This window comes from Sycon ciliatum, chromosome 1, assembly GCF_964019385.1.
Source record: "Sycon ciliatum chromosome 1, ocSycCili1.1, whole genome shotgun sequence".
In the NCBI taxonomy this organism is placed as follows: Eukaryota; Metazoa; Porifera; class Calcarea; order Leucosolenida; family Sycettidae; genus Sycon; species Sycon ciliatum.
Window position 1 is genome coordinate 96,929,979 of NC_088643.1, and position 18,363 is coordinate 96,948,341.

An 18,363-nucleotide genomic window follows, 5' to 3' on the forward strand; every position below is an offset into this window, starting at 1 on the left:
TTAGTACAGTAGTATAGGATGAGGGGGAGACTTTGGAGAGCGGCCCTTTGGGCCGATCGAGAAAGTCGATTTTGGCTCACCTGGAAGGTGAGCCAGAACCCCCTCGTCCTATACTACTTGCGCAGCACATCATCTTGTCCAGCATGTCACCCAGCCAACCCGCGGCAACAATACTCTCGACCTTATCATCTCCGATTTCCCACACCCCGTATGCACCACAGCCTATGCACCACTTGGACGATCTGATCATGCCGTTATCATTGCCGAGTTTCTCCAACAGCATCCACGACGCGAAGATCCTGCTGTTCGACAGGTTTGGAAATACGCCCTTGCTGACTGGCACCGCCTGAGAGCCTACCTCCGCAACATAGACTGGCCCGCCAAGATCCATGGGTGTGCGGAGCAGTCCTGTCAGCGCGTAACTGATGTCATCATGCATGGAATGAAACAGTTCATGCCATCCAAAGAGCTTGTGGTACACCAATCCAACCCTGTATGGTGGACACCGGACTGTTCTAACGACAATCATGCCAAGGAGCGGGCATGGAAGCTGTGGCGACGCGATCCCCGCAACGATAACCACAAGGTCCAGTACATCACAACTGTTAACCACGAAGTGAAAGCGTGTCATGCAGCGCGATTAGCACATCAACGTAGAATTCGCAACAAGCTTACTGCAGGTTCCTTCCGGGACAAAGAGTGGTGGTCAACCATCAAGAGCGCAGCAGGCAAGGGACGTTGCTCTGACACTCCCCTGCTGACCAACCCTGCAGGACAAGAGTTCCACTCTTCTCGTGAGAAAGCCGAGTGCTTTGCAGCGCAATTTGCGAACAAGTGTAGCCTTGGCAATAACGACCTCTGTGCTGCTGGCCTGCCTGACCTGCAACGACCTGCCTATGCCACACTAAAGCACATTCACTTCTGCGCAACAACGGTCAAACGGCACTTGGGGAACTTGGCTGTATCAAAAGCAACTGGACCGGATGGCATCTCTGCTCGTGTGCTCAATATGTGCTCATCTGAACTTGCAGACCCACTGGCAAAGCTCTTCGCCCTCTGCTTCTTAGCCGGTGTGCAACCTGGGGCATGGAAACTTGCCCATGTAGTCCCTGTTCACAAGCGGTCCTCCAGATCTTCGGCATCTAACTACCGACCAATATCACTGCTAACGATCATGTCGAAAGTCATGGAGGGCATTGTAAACACGCAACTGGTCAACTACCTAGAGAAGCATGAGGTGTTGCCAAACAGCCAGTTTGGATTCCGACGTGGTAGAGGAACCACAGATATCTTAACGGCTCTCCAACATGAATGGGTCCACACCATAAGTACTGGCGGTTGTGTCCAGGTCCTCGCAGTGGATATTGCCGGTGCGTTTGACCGGGTGTCGCACACAGGTGTGCTGTACAAAGCAAAGCAGGCCGGCGTCGACGGACGCCTGCTTGTATGGCTACAGGACTACCTCACCAACCGAAACATCCGCGTTGTGGTTGGAGGCCAGACGTCAGATACTCAACCCATCCAGGCTGGTGTCCCCCAAGGCAGCATCCTAGGACCCAGCCTCTTCCTTCTATACACCTGTGACATTGAACAATGTTTAAAACTCCAGGAACGCAGTTGAGCAGCTTTGCAGACGACACCACACTCTACAGCTTAGTACAGCCAACTGACGATCTCCAACAGTCCACTGCCTCCCTCCAAGGGTCCCTCAACAGTCTTGAGGAGTGGGGCCGCAAGTGGCGTATCTGTTTCGAGCCAGCCAAGACACAGCGCATGACTCTACATCGCAAGCACGTTCCCCCTGCACTTCACCAGTCACCTTTGGGGGGGGGGGGGGGGAAGCACTCCAGGAGACAGATACCCTGAAGCTGCTTGGAGTCATGCTCGACCCTACTCTCTCCTACAGAGCGCACACTCGCAGTGTTGCAATGCGCACCTCCCAAAGGCTGGGTTTCCTACGAAAGGCAGCACCCATCCTGGACGACCATGGTCGAGTGACGGTCTACAAGCGATTCGTGCGACCCCTACTTGAATATGCCCCACTGGCCTGGTCGAGCGCAGCCGCAACTAACATGGCCCAGCTGGACAAGGTTCAGCAACGTGCCCTGCATTTCCTGGGACCTGGAACCATCCTCCAAAGTCTTCAGCTTCGTCGGATGGTGGCAGCCCTGTCATACTTGTTCAAGCTGTACTACATTCCAGGGCCTCCCCAGGTAAAGGCCATGCTGCCACCAACCAAGCCCCCTGCCGTAGCTAACATGTGCACACGGCAAAAACGTCAGACGCACCATGCCTTCCAGCTGAAGTGGACACCCCCTCGCACAGCCCCTGACTACCTCCTGCGATCCTTCCCATTCTTCGCCATCACACCCTGGAACAACCTGCCTGCGGACCTCCTGCTTCACGAACCTCATTCAAGACGCCTCCAAACCTTCAAGGTCAACGTATGTAAGGATCTAATCCGAGAGAGATGGCTGTGGTCCACAGAGTACCTGTGACTATGATATTGAGACCCATTTAGTATTTACCTTTCTACTAGTACTTGCTTGTTATGATTATTGTTCTCTTTCTTCTTTTTTCCCTTCTGGTTTAGTCATTACACGTATTTATATTATTATGTGCAATACTAGCGCCCCTTTCTCGCACCAAATTATTATTTTTGCTACTTGACCATGCAACCCCCCCTTTTTTTCGATGCCAGGTTGCAACGCTAACGCCGAGACCCCTGGTCGGTCGAGTTGCTCCCTGTACATCGGCACGTCGTCCCTACATCCCCTGTGTCTTGTCTTGTGTTTGTCTCCACATGTCACTTTGTAGGGCTGTGTTTCAAATAAAAAATAAATAAAAAATGCTAAAATCAGGTGTCTGCTAAATTTTTCTTTTACCGTATTTTCTCTAATAAGAGCCCGGGGTTCTTATTTTTTCAGTGACAGCTCTACCCGCGCTACTATTAGAGACCGGGCTATTTTTGGAGACTGGGCTCTTATTTTTCAATTGTCAACTATCAAGCCAACTCCAGTCTATACAGGCAAAAACTGACCATATCAAGACTGATTTTTCAACCCTAAACTCAGGAATATTGTCAAAACAGATGTTTCACGATAGCATTGGCGCCAGGAAGGAAGCAATAGACCGAAAACCTCCTTACAAATATGTTCTTGGTATGTTGTACTGCTGTTTTATATGCAGTCAATATACTTGTTGCATACTCCACGTGATTCCGCCAGACATGTTGTATGCATACTCTATTTTATTTTATACTTTGGAATGAGTTTGGATGAAGTTTTCCATTAGTCCTATTGGTGTTGTTACTAACTGCTTTTGTTGACGTCACTTCTGTCATTTCATTGTATCGTATTACTCTTCAGACATCGGTCCTGAATGGCATAAGCGAAAGTGGCACCTCCGCCACCTACGCGGACATGCTTTTAATAATAATAATGATACTCCAATTGTGACCCGCGCTACTATTAGAGACTGTGCTCTTATTATTTCAAACCAACCTCGCCCCGGGTCCTTATTGGAGACTGGGCTATTATTGGAGACCTGGGCTTTTATTAGAGAAAATACGGTAAGTGTGTTTGACCTCTACCAGGTAGTCGTCAAAGTACTGTGCCATTATTTGACGACTCCCTAATCTCAACAACAAGACTCCCTGGCAACAGCATTGTATTGTGTTGTGTTGTATTGATTTATTTGAATTCGCAGCATGAATCAATGGTTTGCTGGTCTTGACTCCACCATGCATAGTATTCACAATTACAAACAAGTACAAAAGAGCATGCATGTATCAAAACACCACATGCAAAACGGAGAAATTGCAAAATGAACAACCTGCAGTCTTGCACCATCCTGTAGCTAAAGTGAGCATGGATGGTTGAGGCGTAGACCTACTGCCTACGTCGCAGATGCAATGTATTTTTAAACAACATTATGTGATACAAGCAGCAATGGATTAAAATGCAGTGCAACATACACTGGAGAAGAAATCAGGAATTATTCTAATTGCCGAGGTTCTGCTATACGTGAAACGTAGAGAAATCACGTAGAGAGCAGGTGTCTGGGTTAGAGTCTACGGCTTCGCGTGTTTTGGCTCCAGATTTCTACGCGGAGATGGGGTTCTCAACGTAACGTCGTTGTGGCACACGCAGAGAAAATGCGTACGGATTTGCTGGGTATCGATCAACTGCATGCAGAAAACTGCCAAATATGAAAGGGAAAATTCCCAGTACACATTCCACGTGACTTCTCTAGATGAAACGTATAGCAGAACAGCATTTCTTTACGTTACGGGAACGCGAAGAGAGTTCGCGTGATTCTTTGCGTCGCGTTCCCAAAACGTAGAGCAGAACCTCCCTATTATTAAACTCAATCTCGTAGCATGTGCATGCATTGCTAATGTGGGGAGCAACCCCAGAGATGAGAGCGATAACTGGGTATCGATCAACTGCATGCAGAAAACTGCCAAATATGAAAGGGAAAATTCCCAGTACACATTCCACGTGACTTCTCTAGATGAAACGTATAGCAGAACAGCATTTCTTTACGTTACGGGAACGCGAAGAGAGTTCGCGTGATTCTTTGCGTCGCGTTCCCAAAACGTAGAGCAGAACCTCCCTATTATTAAACTCAATCTCGTAGCATGTGCATGCATTGCTAATGTGGGGAGCAACCCCAGAGATGAGAGCGATAACCAGCCATGGTAGGAAAATGCAATGTAAAATAAAGATTTTCAAACCGAAGCCGGAATACACTTTACATCAAAACTTTATAAAATAAAATAAAATTATCCTATGAACGTATCAATGTATCAATAGGCACAATGTTCTGCATATCAATTTGAAGAGACGTGGACTACCATTGATGAAGTACATGCGATATTTTAGCAACTTATCTTATCACTTTATACCATAATATGACAATCGCAATGAGACCAACTGAAACAACAAAAGATTTACGGAGTACTCTTACATTTGTGACTATTATGAAGTACTGTGCAAAAGGGGATATAAAGAAAAAGAGAACAAAAGTGCAGGAATTGCGACAGGAAAAAAGACCTAGCTTCTTGCCTGGTATGTTATGTATATCAGTGTGATGGCTGCAAAGATCTCCGTCATTAACAGTGCTGTTACGAGAGTGGAATAAATGATCGCCTTCTTCACCCGGGATGTAGTTATTGTAGAATCAGTACCATTCTCACAGCGGGCCGATGGCGTAGAGTTGATGGATGTACTTGTGTCTGTGATGCCACTACTACGATCTATGGCAAGATTCAAACAAATTTAAACAACGAGTGTTGTAAAACGGCCATAATTGTTCAAACTGTCACCAAACACATCAGTATCCTATGGCATGCATCAGTTTTATGTAGTAAGCGCTATTGGCACATCCATCGCACAACAACTGAATTCAATATAAAAATCATAAAAGTAAAAATGGCCGATGGCAACTCCTTCATGCAAGAGAGCATTGTTATTTTTCATGATGCATTGTCATTACAGAAGTAGAACAACACCTCCAAATTTCAAGTTGAGTCACCATCAGGTGACCTGCATGATGATTGATTACTGTGAAACTCGGAGTTGGAATAATAATAATATAATAATATTAATTTTGAAGAAGGGCTGAGGCTTCCTGTAGCTTCATCTGTGAAAAGAATTCGGTGGGAATGGGTGTGTCCACCCGAATTCTTTTCACATAATAATATTAATAAAGAGAAATGGAGTGAGAAGAAACAACACCTATGAAAATGATAATCCTAGCACTAAGGTAATAACAGGAAAAACTGCGAAAGCACTTAACGAACTTGTAAAATAAAATAGTGTCCTTTTTTGGTGTGGTAGTAGGTGGAAGCAAATTTTGTTGCTCCGCCAATCGGCTCCTTACTTTTGTTTTGTTTGTCGAGCACTGACCAAGGAAGCACAGCTATGGCGGACTCAACCCTAGACCTAGCCCTGATCGAGTTCAATGTGTTGCAGCAGGTAGCCAAGGACGCCCGAATTCCAGGATGGGACGACCTATCCAGGGCGGACCTCGTGTTCGCTCTCCGTAAGCAGGGCCAGGGAGCCAGCGCACCAGCCAGAGGAGCGCCATCTGAAACCGGTATGGTACCAATTGTATCAGAACTGTTAGACGTAGTCCGAGCACTTTCAAATGAGATTTCGCAACTACGAAATGTGATTGAAACAAGTAAGTCTTCGCAAGAAAACTTCGAAGCCCAATTGTCACGATTGCGGGAAGAGATGGGGAAGCTCAAAAGTCAGCAAGTGCGAGCCCCGGGAGTGCCACTAACCACTCGGTACCAACCGAATACGTACGCTGCCACCCTTTCACGTGCATCTACTACAGAGCCCAATGTACAAGTAGGTCCAAATATGTACACTTCTACCATTCCTGGCGCATCCTCTACAGAGCCCATTGTTCAAGTAGGTTCCCAGTACGCACCTCCCGCACCCAAACATGGCACGCGAATGACCAGCTCTGGCACTCCTGGTGACACTGACCGTAATGGTTGGCAGTATCCTCCACACCGACACATGGCTCGTGCTCCCGCACTGCAGCGTTCTATCACATCACAGTACAAAAAGCCGATGTCCAGTAAGCGAGGCAGCCTCTAGGGGGCAGAAAGGATCAAGCGGAAGTGCTTCTACCTCGGAAATGTCGATCCTGGGTGTGAGGCTGACTCTATCAGGGAGTGGTGAAAAAAGAAAGCAGTTGACATCCTCAGTTGCTCAATTTCGGAGTCCAAGTACTTTGGTACTGCTTATGCTCACCTTGTTGTTCCGGCTGAGCATACTGACCAGGTTCTCGAAGAAGATTTCTGGCCAAGCAAAGTTTCCATCAGGGAATGGAGATTTGCATCTGACAGCACAACCTTGGATCAGTCTGCTAGTAACTAAACCATGCAATTGGACCCACACCCACCTTCCTCACTGAACCCACACGCACACCCATTCTTTCCTACCAGACACTCCCTTCCCACTCACCAGCATTCTACACCACCCCAGCTCACACTCCTAACAACAAACTGTCGTTCTGTAGTAAATAAGTGTACAGAGCTTACTATTGTTGCTGAAGAGTGGCAGCCTGACATAATCTGCCTAACTGAAACCTGGCTCGACCCGAATATTGCACTTAATATTACGCGTTATGACACCTTCCGGAGGGACAGGCCCCCTGCAGAGAATAAGTCCGGGACAAGTGCAAGAGGTTATGGTGGTGTCTCTATCCTTGTTCGACAGAATAAGTTTAAGTCTGTTGCCATGCGTCCCGATCTAGCCCGCGATGGGTGCGAAGCCGTTTGGGTTCAACTCCAGCCGTACCCAGCTGCAGCTGAGCCGATCCTCCTCTGCTGCAGTTATCGTCCACCTTCTGCTAAGCCAACAGATATAGCAAGGTACTGCCAGACTCTCGAAGACGTACTCATTACTCTTCCTCTTTCATCTTCTCACGTTATCTTGACAGGTGATTTTAACAGCAAGCACACGTCATGGTGTTCAACAGATTCCACCAATACTGCCGGTGCTGAATTGTATCGCACGCTCAGTCCATTCGGTCTTCACCAACTCGTCAACACATGTACATACACGTCACCCTCTGGTGTCCAAGCCTGCTTGGATTTGGTATTTAGTAACCGTGCCAATCTCTCGTCTTGCGTCGAAACTGACTGCCCTTTGGGCGCCTCAGACCATGCCATTGTGTACTGCCAGTTCGACATCCCCTGCCTTAGTCTCCCCGCGAAATAACGTCTCAAGCTCAGGAGCCTAACCCTATGTCTTTCGATCTCCGACACGTCACACCTGCTGTGTGGGAGGCGGTCAATGCAGACTTAGACTCAGTACCTTGGAACTCATTAATATCCTCAGACGTGGACAGTGCACTTAGTAACCTGCACAGTGTCCTGCAGACTGTGCTGTCCAAGTATGTTCCCCTTCATAGCTCCCGCAAACCAAATCGAACTCCCTCAACCCCAGGGTGTACACGCAAATATCATCCATGGGTTTCCACTGAACTACGCAAGGCTATCAAGTTGAAGCGTGACCTATTCAGCCTCTCCAAGAAATTCCCTACGGACTACAACCTATCAGCATATAAGGCACAGCGGAACCAGGTGAGACATCTCTCCCGCTGGTGCCACCGCCAGTACATTCGTTCAATCAAAACAACACTTACCTCAGGCAGCACTACGCTTCACCAGTTTGTCCGCAGTCAGCGATCGCACAAAGTAAAACCTGGCATCCCTGACATTGCAAGCCCTGATGGGCTGCTGGTGTCTGACAGCTTCCAAAAAGCAACCATCCTCAACAAGCAGTTTACCTCTGTCGCGGTGCCTGATGACCCACGTTTAGTAATACCCCCTCTCCAATATGGCACTCGTCTTACTCGCCAATTCACCCGCGTTCATATCACTACAGCAGATGTTCGTAAAGCCATCTCAAACCTGAAATCTGGGAAAGCGCCAGGGCTAGACGGTATCACGAACAATATGATAAAGAAGCTAGCTCCTGCGATTTCTTTTCCACTTAGCCGCCTATTTAACCTCTCCTTTACCACAGGCAAGTTCCCTACTGACTGGAAACTGGCTAAAATTGTGCCTATTTACAAGTGCAAAGGCAGCAAATCTCAAGCTAGTAACTATCGCCCAATTTCCCTCCTGTCCTGTATTTCCAAACTTTGCGAACGGCTCTTCTTCAATCAATTGTATAATCATATTTCTCCTGCTCTGGATCCCGCGCAATCTGGGTTTCGTCGTGGTGACTCGACCGCTCTACAGCTCACCAAGCTGATCCAAAACATTGCCGACCATCGTCATATGGGGCGGAAAGTTGCCATGTGCTTTTTCGACCTCGAGAAAGCTTTCGACACCGTGTGGCACCGTGCATTACTTGCTAAACTTTCCAAAGTTTTCGGTGTGTGTGACTCAGCGCTGGAGTGGATTACAGACTACCTATCCGACAGAACGCAAGTTGTCTTTGTAGGTGGAACTCTCTCAGATGCTTCACCTGTTCTGTCCAGAGTGCCCCAGGGATCCATCCTAGGGCCCCTCCTTTTCCTAGTGTATATAAATGATCTTCCCAGTCATGTTGAAGGTGTGTCCTTATTTGCTGACGATACTGCACTGCTCCGGTTCAATGAGTGTCTAGACAGGCTGCGAGACAGTCTCCAGCGCGGTATCAACGAAGTCCATCAGTGGATGACTACCTGGAGACTAAGACCTAATATCGCCAAGACTGAGATATTATTCCTGCCGAACTCAGAGCCAACCAATGCATTCACTCTTCCCGGATCCCTCACAGACCTCACAGTGGTAAAACAACACAAACATCTTGGTTTGGTCATTGACTCAGACTTATCGTTTAGTAGACATGTCGACTATATCTGTAGCAAAGTCAGTAAAGCTGTTGGCTACCTCGTGTCTCACTGCTCCCACCTACCGCTTGAATGCATTCGCCTTTTTTATCATTGCTATATTCTCCCCATTTTTCTCTATTGCTCAACCCCTGGTCATCCCTACTTAGTAAATCGTTAATGAGTACCCTGGAAGTCCACAATAAGAGGATACTCAAAGTCCTTTTCCGCAAACCATCATACTTTCCTTCTGCCGAGCTGTATGATATGTTTAACACCTTCCCTATCTCTAGTCAAGCTGATCGAAAACTGTGTATTGTTGTTCATTCTATTCGTCTTGACAAAGCCCCGCCACACTTGCGTAAATATAACTGGTTTCTTCCCACTCGTCCTACGCGCAATCCCTGCACTTTACCTAAAGGCCGAACCTCAGCTTATACCAGATCTCCGTTTTTTGCTGCCTATTCTCTCTGGCTGGCCCTGCCTCTATCAGTAAAATCGTCTTGTACGCTAAAGGATTACAAGGCCAACATGAAGCTCGTGTTCTAATAACTGCTAGTTCTTCATCCACATTTGTTTCTCTTTGCCTCCAGTAATGTGTAATATTTATTTATTTTTGCTTTGTTTTTGTTTACTGCCATGGCTGGCTACCGCCCCCCTCCCTCCATATTGGCCTATATTCTCTGGCCACGGGAAGGTGAAATAAATAAAAAAAAGAAAAAAAGACATGTATACTGTGACACAAGATATGACACCATGGCCAACCAGGGCCAAACAGACAGAACAAGCTGCTACTAAAACAATTTCAAACGAGCTGTTTGTCAACGTATTCATAAGCCTAATCTGTGTGTCCAGAAGGACAGCATTATTCGTTTGAAATTGTTCTAGTAGCAGCTTGTTCTGTCTGTTTGGCCCTGGTTGGCCATGGTGTCATATCTTGTGTCACAGTATACTAGTAGTCTTTACAAGTTCGTTTTAAAGTGCTTTCGCAGTTTTTCCTGTTATTACCTTAGTGCTAGGATTATCATTTTCATATAATAATATTAATATGGCAATAAGTAGGACGAGCTGAAGTGACATTTGGATTACTTTATTAACAATGTAAGCGATGGAAACGATGCAAAAAACAATGTAAAGGGTAAGGAAGATACATGTATGAAGAAAAAAGCGATGGAAAGAAAGATGATTTGAACAAGTTTTCGTACAACACTCTTCAGGAATCACCGTTGTACTAAAGAACAAAATGAGAACAAAGGAAATAATATAGCAATCAAGGTAGGGTAGCAAAATACAATGACAGCACTGGAATATCGAGGTGTGATTTCTCACAAAAGCGTGCAGAAAACAAGGGTATACAAGTAGGAACTAAGCGTGACAAGTGTGTATCAGCAACAAACAGAACAAAAAGTGAGAACGAATGATAATAATAAAAATATAACAAACAAGAAGGTGACAAACCACATTTAGGCACAAGTGGCAACAACGTTGCCACACTACACAAACGAACATTATTTGAACAATTTTAGGGTAATACCACTTTCTTTCTGGACACACAAATTCGGCTTATGAATGCGCTGACAAACAGCTTCCAAAATTTGTAACTGCAACAGATAACCATGCCGAGCACGGCACAAAACAGAAAAACAGGAATCAGAATAAGTACGGCAACAGTCAGTACTAGAGACCAAATGATTGTATACTGAAGACTTGTTATTACGAGACGCACGCACACAATCTCGACTCACGCGCACAATTTCACACTCACTCTCACCCCCACTCAGCTCACCTTCTCCCTCACTGCTCAAACCAGAACCTGCTCCATCATCCACACTGGTTTGAATCTCCTCCTCACTTGCATCGTCCTGCGTCTCACCTTCACCATTAACGCCAGCCGCAAATGCCGTTGCCTTCATGTTAGTCGTCGTCCTCTCCGATTGTTTCCTTTGTACGTTTACCGTGAATTCATAGGTCCGGTGGTAATCTGCTGTAGATCTGCGTGGTCTGTCATTTGCTGCTTTGTTTTGTGGATCAGTTGCTGTTGTTGTTAGATGTGAAGCTGGTGTTGTTGTTGGATGTGAAGCTGGTGTTGTTGTTGCAGCCATGGTTGTTGATCTTTCTGTTGAATCCAGCTCTGGTTCCAGTGGGACAAATCGACCGCCACGAGTGCTCCCCACCACCACAGACCTCGAAGGAGGAGGGTCAGGGGGAGGCAGAGGTGCTGTCACCACTCGAGGCACAGCTCCAGGCACAGCACCCAGCGGCACAGACTTAGGCACACCTGAGGGCTGCACCAATGGCGGTTCCGCATGCACCTCTAAAGAGCTGCCAAGCTCAAGCCCGTCCAACACCGATGTCAGAGGCGGAACGGCAGAACGGCCTAAGTCTGTGCCGCTGGGTACTGTGCCTGGGGCTGTGCTTCGAGTGGTGACAGCACCTCTGCCTCCCCCTGACCCTCCTCCTTCGAGGTCTGTGGTGGTGGGGAGCACTCCTGGTGGTCGATTTGTCCCACTGGAACCAGAGCTGGATTCAACAGAAAGATCAACAACCATGGCTGCAACAACAACACCAGCTTCACATCCAACAACAACACCAGCTTCACATCTAACAACAACAGCAACTGATCCACAAAACAAAGCAGCAAATGACAGACCACGCAGATCTACAGCAGATTACAACCGGACCTATGAATTCACGGTAAACGTACAAAGGAAACAATCGGAGAGGACGACGACTAACATGAAGGCAACGGCATTTGCGGCTGGCGTTAATGGTGAAGGTGAGACGCAGGACGATGCAAGTGAGGAGGAGATTCAAACCGGTGTGGATGATGGAGCAGGTTCTGGTTTGAGCAGTGAGGGAGAAGGTGAGCTGAGTGGGGGTGAGAGTGAGTGTGAAATTGTGCGCGTGAGTCGAGATTGTGTGCGTGCGTCTCGTAATAACAAGTCTTCAGTATACAATCATTTGGTCTCTAGTACTGACTGTTGCCGTACTTATTCTGATTCCTGTTTTGTGCCGTGCTCGGCATGGTTATCTGTTGCAGTTACAAATTTTGGAAGCTGTTTGTCAGCGCATTCATAAGCCGAATTTGTGTGTCCAGAAAGAAAGTGGTATTACCCTAAAATTGTTCAAATAATGTTCGTTTGTGTAGTGTGGCAACGTTGTTGCCACTTGTGCCTAAATGTGGTTTGTCACCTTCTTGTTTGTTATATTTTTATTATTATCATTCATTCTCACTTTTTGTTCTGTTTGTTGCTGATACACACTTGTCACGCTTAGTTCCTACTTGTATACCCTTGTTTTCTGCACGCTTTTGTGAGAAATCACACCTCGATATTCCAGTGCTGTCATTGTATCTTGCTACCCTACCTTGATTGCTATATTATTTCCTTTGTTCTCATTTTGTTCTTTAGTACAACGGTGATTCCTGAAGAGTGTTGTACGAAAACTTGTTCAAATCATCTTTCTTTCCATCGCTTTTTTCTTCATACATGTATCTTCCTTACCCTTTACATTGTTTTTTGCATCGTTTCCATCGCTTACATTGTTAATAAAGTAATCCAAATGTCACTTCAGCTCGTCCTACTTATTGCCATATTAAAATTATTGTCTCCTCGTCGAATATTTAAATATAATAATAGTTACAGTTCGCATGTCACTCATGGAAGGATCCATGGGCTTAACGCATCTGTCAACGAAATCCAGGCAGAAGAGCCGAAAAAAGGCATCTCATTATTGTTAGAACTTATCGCAGTAAGAACAACTACGCATCCGCAGCACATTTTTCCACACGCATCAACCATTTTTTTCTTGTCTAGAGCCAGTTCAAAACAGTCAGAAATATCAATATTGGCGTGCTTTAGATCATTTTTAATATTGTCAATCCACTTGAGATGGGGTCGGCCACGCGGGCGCTTGATGTCCCGGTTATTAATTGCCATCTCCGGTGCTTGGTAGGACGTCGGAATGGATGACTTCAACTTCTGTGCTGGAGAAGTCTGCTTCTGTGAACTATTATTATTCACTATTATTCCCGTAGCTATGCAGAAGACGTTACTTTAGTAACGTCTGGCGCTAGCCAGGGTCCACACAACTTTAATTTGCTAATTAGAATAAGTTCTATCTCTCACGCTATGGCACTGGTGTAACTTTGTCACCTGCCGGCCACCACCAGGTACAGGGCTTGCCTGCCGTCACTGTAACTTGACTGTCAACTCTCCTTCTTTCCCTAATTCTCACCTCCTTGTAAAACTGACACCATCTGCACCATGTCTCACTAACTTCAAATGTCACACTAATATCGCGCTTTTCTACCTTCGCGCTTTGCTTTGCTACCTGCCTGCGTATGAAATTGGACCCAGATGATGTGCAGGTTATCATTTGTGTCTATTTCAAAAAGGACGATTACTCTCAAAGACATTATGGAAAACGGGAACTGGTAGATGGGACGACATTTCTTAGAGACAGAGACCAAGACGAACGAAACGACTACATTAGGGAAGAGAGAGAGAAGTGAGGGCGGCAAGATAAAGGGCCTGGGTAGCTATGGCAAATATGGGCGCGCAAGTAGCTACCCAGGCCAACGGAACAAAAGGTGACAAAAGGAGACAAAAGGTGAGTACGAGGGCGCATGCAGGCCAGCTTTGAAAAGGTTGTACAACGTACGGGAGGAGGTACCTAACAGTTGTCTGAGGATTGCCTTAGCTTTGCTATATGCAGGATGAACCCAGCGTTACAGCAATCAACTAGCCAGTTGTCTCTGTTTTCTTCTGCATTTGTGATAATGCTCCATCTTTGTGGTGTTGAGCACTCAAGGTAATCTGGGAACTCTCGCTACTTTGTACTCCATGTGTCATATATGTACTCTGTGCGTTGTATCTGTACTCCGAGGAGCATGTCCCTGTTATAGTAATATTTTTATTTTACCTCGCGTCCTCCGCCAATACTATGTTTGTTGTGTGCATATTGCATCCTCTCTGTTTTTATTCACGTCTATGGTCGGCATGTAGACCTCTCTCACATCCACTGGTAATGGCATGTGTGGAGATTCAGACAGAAAGACATGTTCGCTACACTTGAACACACAGATAACTTACCACTGTTACCTGGCATGCTGGGCATCAGAGTTACAATGGTAGTCTGTCTTGGGTGAACTCTGTATAGAACAGGTACTGTAGAGTTGTGTGGAGACAGGGCAAACTCGTATAGGCCATCCTTGAACAGGAGTGTCTCCACAAACAAACTGTAACTACAGGTGTCTGACTGGCTTGTACCAGGAATGTCAACGCATTCGACTTTGTACGGCCGAAACCAAACTCTTAAGTTGACCAGGTAGCTGCGCAGATGGGCTGTGGGCACCAGGATAACGTTATTATTCGAGCTGGCATTCACGGTGAGGAATTGGGAGGGATTCTTGGCCAGCTCTGCTGCAACAGTGTCAGCTATAGTACGAGAGAAAGAAGAGAGAGAGAGATACAGAGACAAAGAGAGAGAGAGAGAGACAGAGAGACAGAGAGAGACAGAGAGAGAGAGAGAGAGAGAGAGAGAGAGAGGCGAAGAGATAGACAGAGAGAGAGGCTGCTTTCATGAGGGGTTAGTTATTTAACATGGCTGGAGAGAAACCTTTAGCTCTCTGAATTGATTATTGGTTGCATCGAGAATCTTTGGGAATCGCACACACGCGTCAACATGAAGAAATACACACGCGCGTTATCTCACCTTCCTGAATAGATTCGGAAAACGTGTAGATGATCCGCTCAGCAGATCTGATAGCAAATCTCCCTTCAGGTAAGGAGAGATTAGCCAGCAGGTAAAGTGTATTCTGTGCGTACACACTGTGCACCCTCCACTCTGAATCAATCAAGCTGAAAACAGTGACGTTTGAACTCCCAAGCCCTTCGCCAGTAACGTTTATATTTAGTTTGTCGACAATGGATTCACCTGTACAAAGGGCAGTCCAGCACATTACAATCCGTCATGTGATTAGGTAGGTATTACCTGTACACAGTTGTGGTATTGAAAAGAATGATCAAATAATTTGATGGATTTGATTATTCGTGGAGTGAACGGATATTCGATTAATGGCAGGAACTGGCAGAAATCGAGAAATGATCACGGGGTATACATTTGCAGATTGTGCACTCAAAGTGCAGGCATGCTCCACATGCATATTCGCATGCAAACAGTTGCAGGGGGCATGGAATGAACAGCTACTGTCTGTACAAGATCTCCTTAGCATCTGATGAGTCTCTGCAGCATAGCGTAGTGCTGTTGATGCACTGCGCTATGCATATAGCAGTACTACACTCTTGACTCCCCCTCCCCCTGTCGCAAACGCGATCATACTTTCCGTTATTATCACTTAGACATAAATTTGTGGTGCTAGAGCCTACTTTTTCTGACCTTATTTATTTATTTTATTTATTTCACCTTCCCGTGGCCAGGGAATATAGGCCAATATGGAGGGAGGGGGGGGGGCGATAGCCAGCCATGGCAGTAAGCAAAACAATGCAAACAAATTACAAACTGCAGGAGGCAATAACCTACATGGGGCGAGGCAAAGATAAACAAATCTGAATGAAGAATTAGCAGTACGAAGTAAGAATTAGCAGTTATAAGAATTCAAGCTTCATGTTGACCTTGAAATCATTTAGCGTACAAGACGATTTTGCTGATAGAGGCAGGGACAGCCAGAGAGAATAGGCAGTGAAAAATTGAGATCTGGTATGAGCTGATGTTCGGGCTTTAGGCAAAGTGCAGGAAGTGCGTGTAGGATGAGTGGGAGTGTTAATTTGCCCGTAAAAGAGGCTTGAAAATGAGAAAAACATAAATAAATAAATGAGTGGGAAGAAACCAGTTATATTTACGCAAGTGTGGCGGGGCTTTGTCAAGACGAATAGAATGAACAACAATGCACAGTTTTCGATCCGCTTGACTAGAGATGGGGAAGGTGTTAACATATCATACAGCTCGACAGAAGGAAAGTATGATGGTTTGCGGAAAAGGACTTTCAGCATCCTCTTACTGCGGACTTCCAGGGTACTCATTAGCGATTTACTTAGTAGGGATGACCAGGCGGTTGAGCAATAGAGAAAAATGGGGGAGAATATAGCAATGATAAAAAGGCGAATTCAAGCGGTAGGTGGGAGCAGTGCGACATGAGGTAGCCAACAGCTTTACTGACTTTGTTACAGATATAGTCGACATGTCTACTAAACGATAAGTCTGAGTCAATGACCAAACCAAGATGCTTGTGTTGCTTTACCACTGGGAGGTCTGTGATGGATCCGGGAAGAGTGAATGCAGGGGTTGGCTCTGGTACGTGTTTTTGGCAGTGATGCCAAGACCTCAGGTCAGCAGAGCCATCAATGCCCCAGCATCACTGCTGCGTCTTGGTGCAGCCCCTACACCGTTGTTGTCACGTTTGTCATAGTACTATAGTCTCAGTTTTATGAAGAATTTGGTAGCTATCATATTGGAGAAGAATCATGATTTGCAGTATTCAGTAGTCATGGGCCAGTTAAGGTAGCAACCTGGTCGTAAATTTCATAATTATGGCATTCAATTGACCGTAACTTTGGTGTTTCTCAATGGATTTGAGTGAATTTTTCACCACACACTCCTGCCACTATGCTGGCCCTCTGGACATGATTTAAAAATTCTTGCGCCTCACTGACAGGCTTTCCAGGCCGGAAAAACTCAAAATTGCGGCATAGTGCCACGGTGTGCGAGCCACCTAGGAGCCAAAAAAAGCATTTACATTTTTTTCACATGCTCTTGCCCATTCTGTCCGTACGCGGGATCCCAACCTAACAAAAGTCCAGAAGCAGCCATGGGTGGTGGGATAGGGCCCCTCAACTTGGCCCTGGAGTGTAAAGTAACGATTTTCATCAGTACTTTCGTATCTCATAACTAACTAACATAACTTGCATCGTCCAAGTCATGAAATACTGACTCAAAGGCATGCATTACGCATGCATACCAGTGAACTAGCGGTACAACAAAAGATTTTTGAAAAATAGAATGCCAATACTAAAAAAACCCGATAAAGTACAAAATTTCGAATATACTCAATATATGTATTTTTTTATTTACTTAGTAAGACTATGCCTGTAGCTGCAGAAAAAGTGCTCAACATCCAATTTCTTGGGGGGAGCAATGACACATGTCAACAAACAATGGATCACTCGTAAAATTTCGCTACTCCGAGTTTCATGCACTGTGTGCAATCATCAGGCGAACAATATTCAACCGAATATTGTTCGCCTGATGATTGCACACAGTGCATGAAACTCGGAGTAGCGAAATATTACGAGTGATCCATTGTTTGTTGACATGTATTTTTTTTATTTATATCATTATCTCATGGCACATCATGATGACAGCCAGTAAAACTGAGACAAGGGTGAAAGCCAACCACAGCAGTAAAACAGATAAAATAATACAAATAAGAGGCAAAGAAGGCAAAGGAGGAGACAAACCAGCAGGATATACATGAAACCTATAATTGAGCAGAGATTTTAGCAACAAAATTATCCATCGACGTGCTGGTCTTGGCCTGCGTTGGCAATGTTGCCCAAAACACATAGCCAGCAAAGATCGGGGATCTAGTGAATAGGGTGGAGGCAGCGCGTGGCAGACTGAATGGGTTCCGGGTATTCCGTGTTTCGGAGAACCAATTATAAGCCTGCATATGCAAGGGTATTTTATTTTGTAATATGTTATGCATGAGAACACAGAGGTGGTACTTATGTCGAGTGGAAAGGGGACTGATCTTGGCAATTTCGTAAAGACTAGCGGAGGGAAAGCGACGATCTTTGCTAAATAAGATTTTAAGGAGCATGCGGTTATGGGTTTCTAGCTTGTTCAATACAGTAGTAGTTATGCCAGACCAAGCAGTATCACAGTAGTCAAGTAAGGGCAATATGTAGCAACGATAAAACAAGCGTTTGCAAGAAAGAGGAAGATGTCTACAGTGGGCTTGAAGAGCCCAAAGAATGGAGCTTGTGCGCTTGCAGA

The 18,363-nt window shown here is 45.8% G+C and overlaps 1 protein-coding gene across 1 annotated transcript in view; it reads right to left on the bottom strand.

Moving 5' to 3' along the window:
• Positions 1 to 4,711: 4,711 nt before the first annotated feature.
• Positions 4,712 to 18,363, bottom strand: part of LOC135807194 (uncharacterized) — a 50,751-nt gene continuing 37,099 nt past the window's right edge. Inside the window, exons 5-7 of the mRNA XM_065321208.1 lie at positions 15,064 to 15,285; positions 14,442 to 14,786; positions 4,712 to 5,260 (exon numbers count right to left, since the gene is read on the bottom strand). Coding sequence (XP_065177280.1) covers positions 5,058 to 5,260; positions 14,442 to 14,786; positions 15,064 to 15,285 — 770 coding nt within the window. The 3' untranslated portion in view covers positions 4,712 to 5,057. The remainder of the gene's footprint in view (positions 5,261 to 14,441; positions 14,787 to 15,063; positions 15,286 to 18,363) is intronic.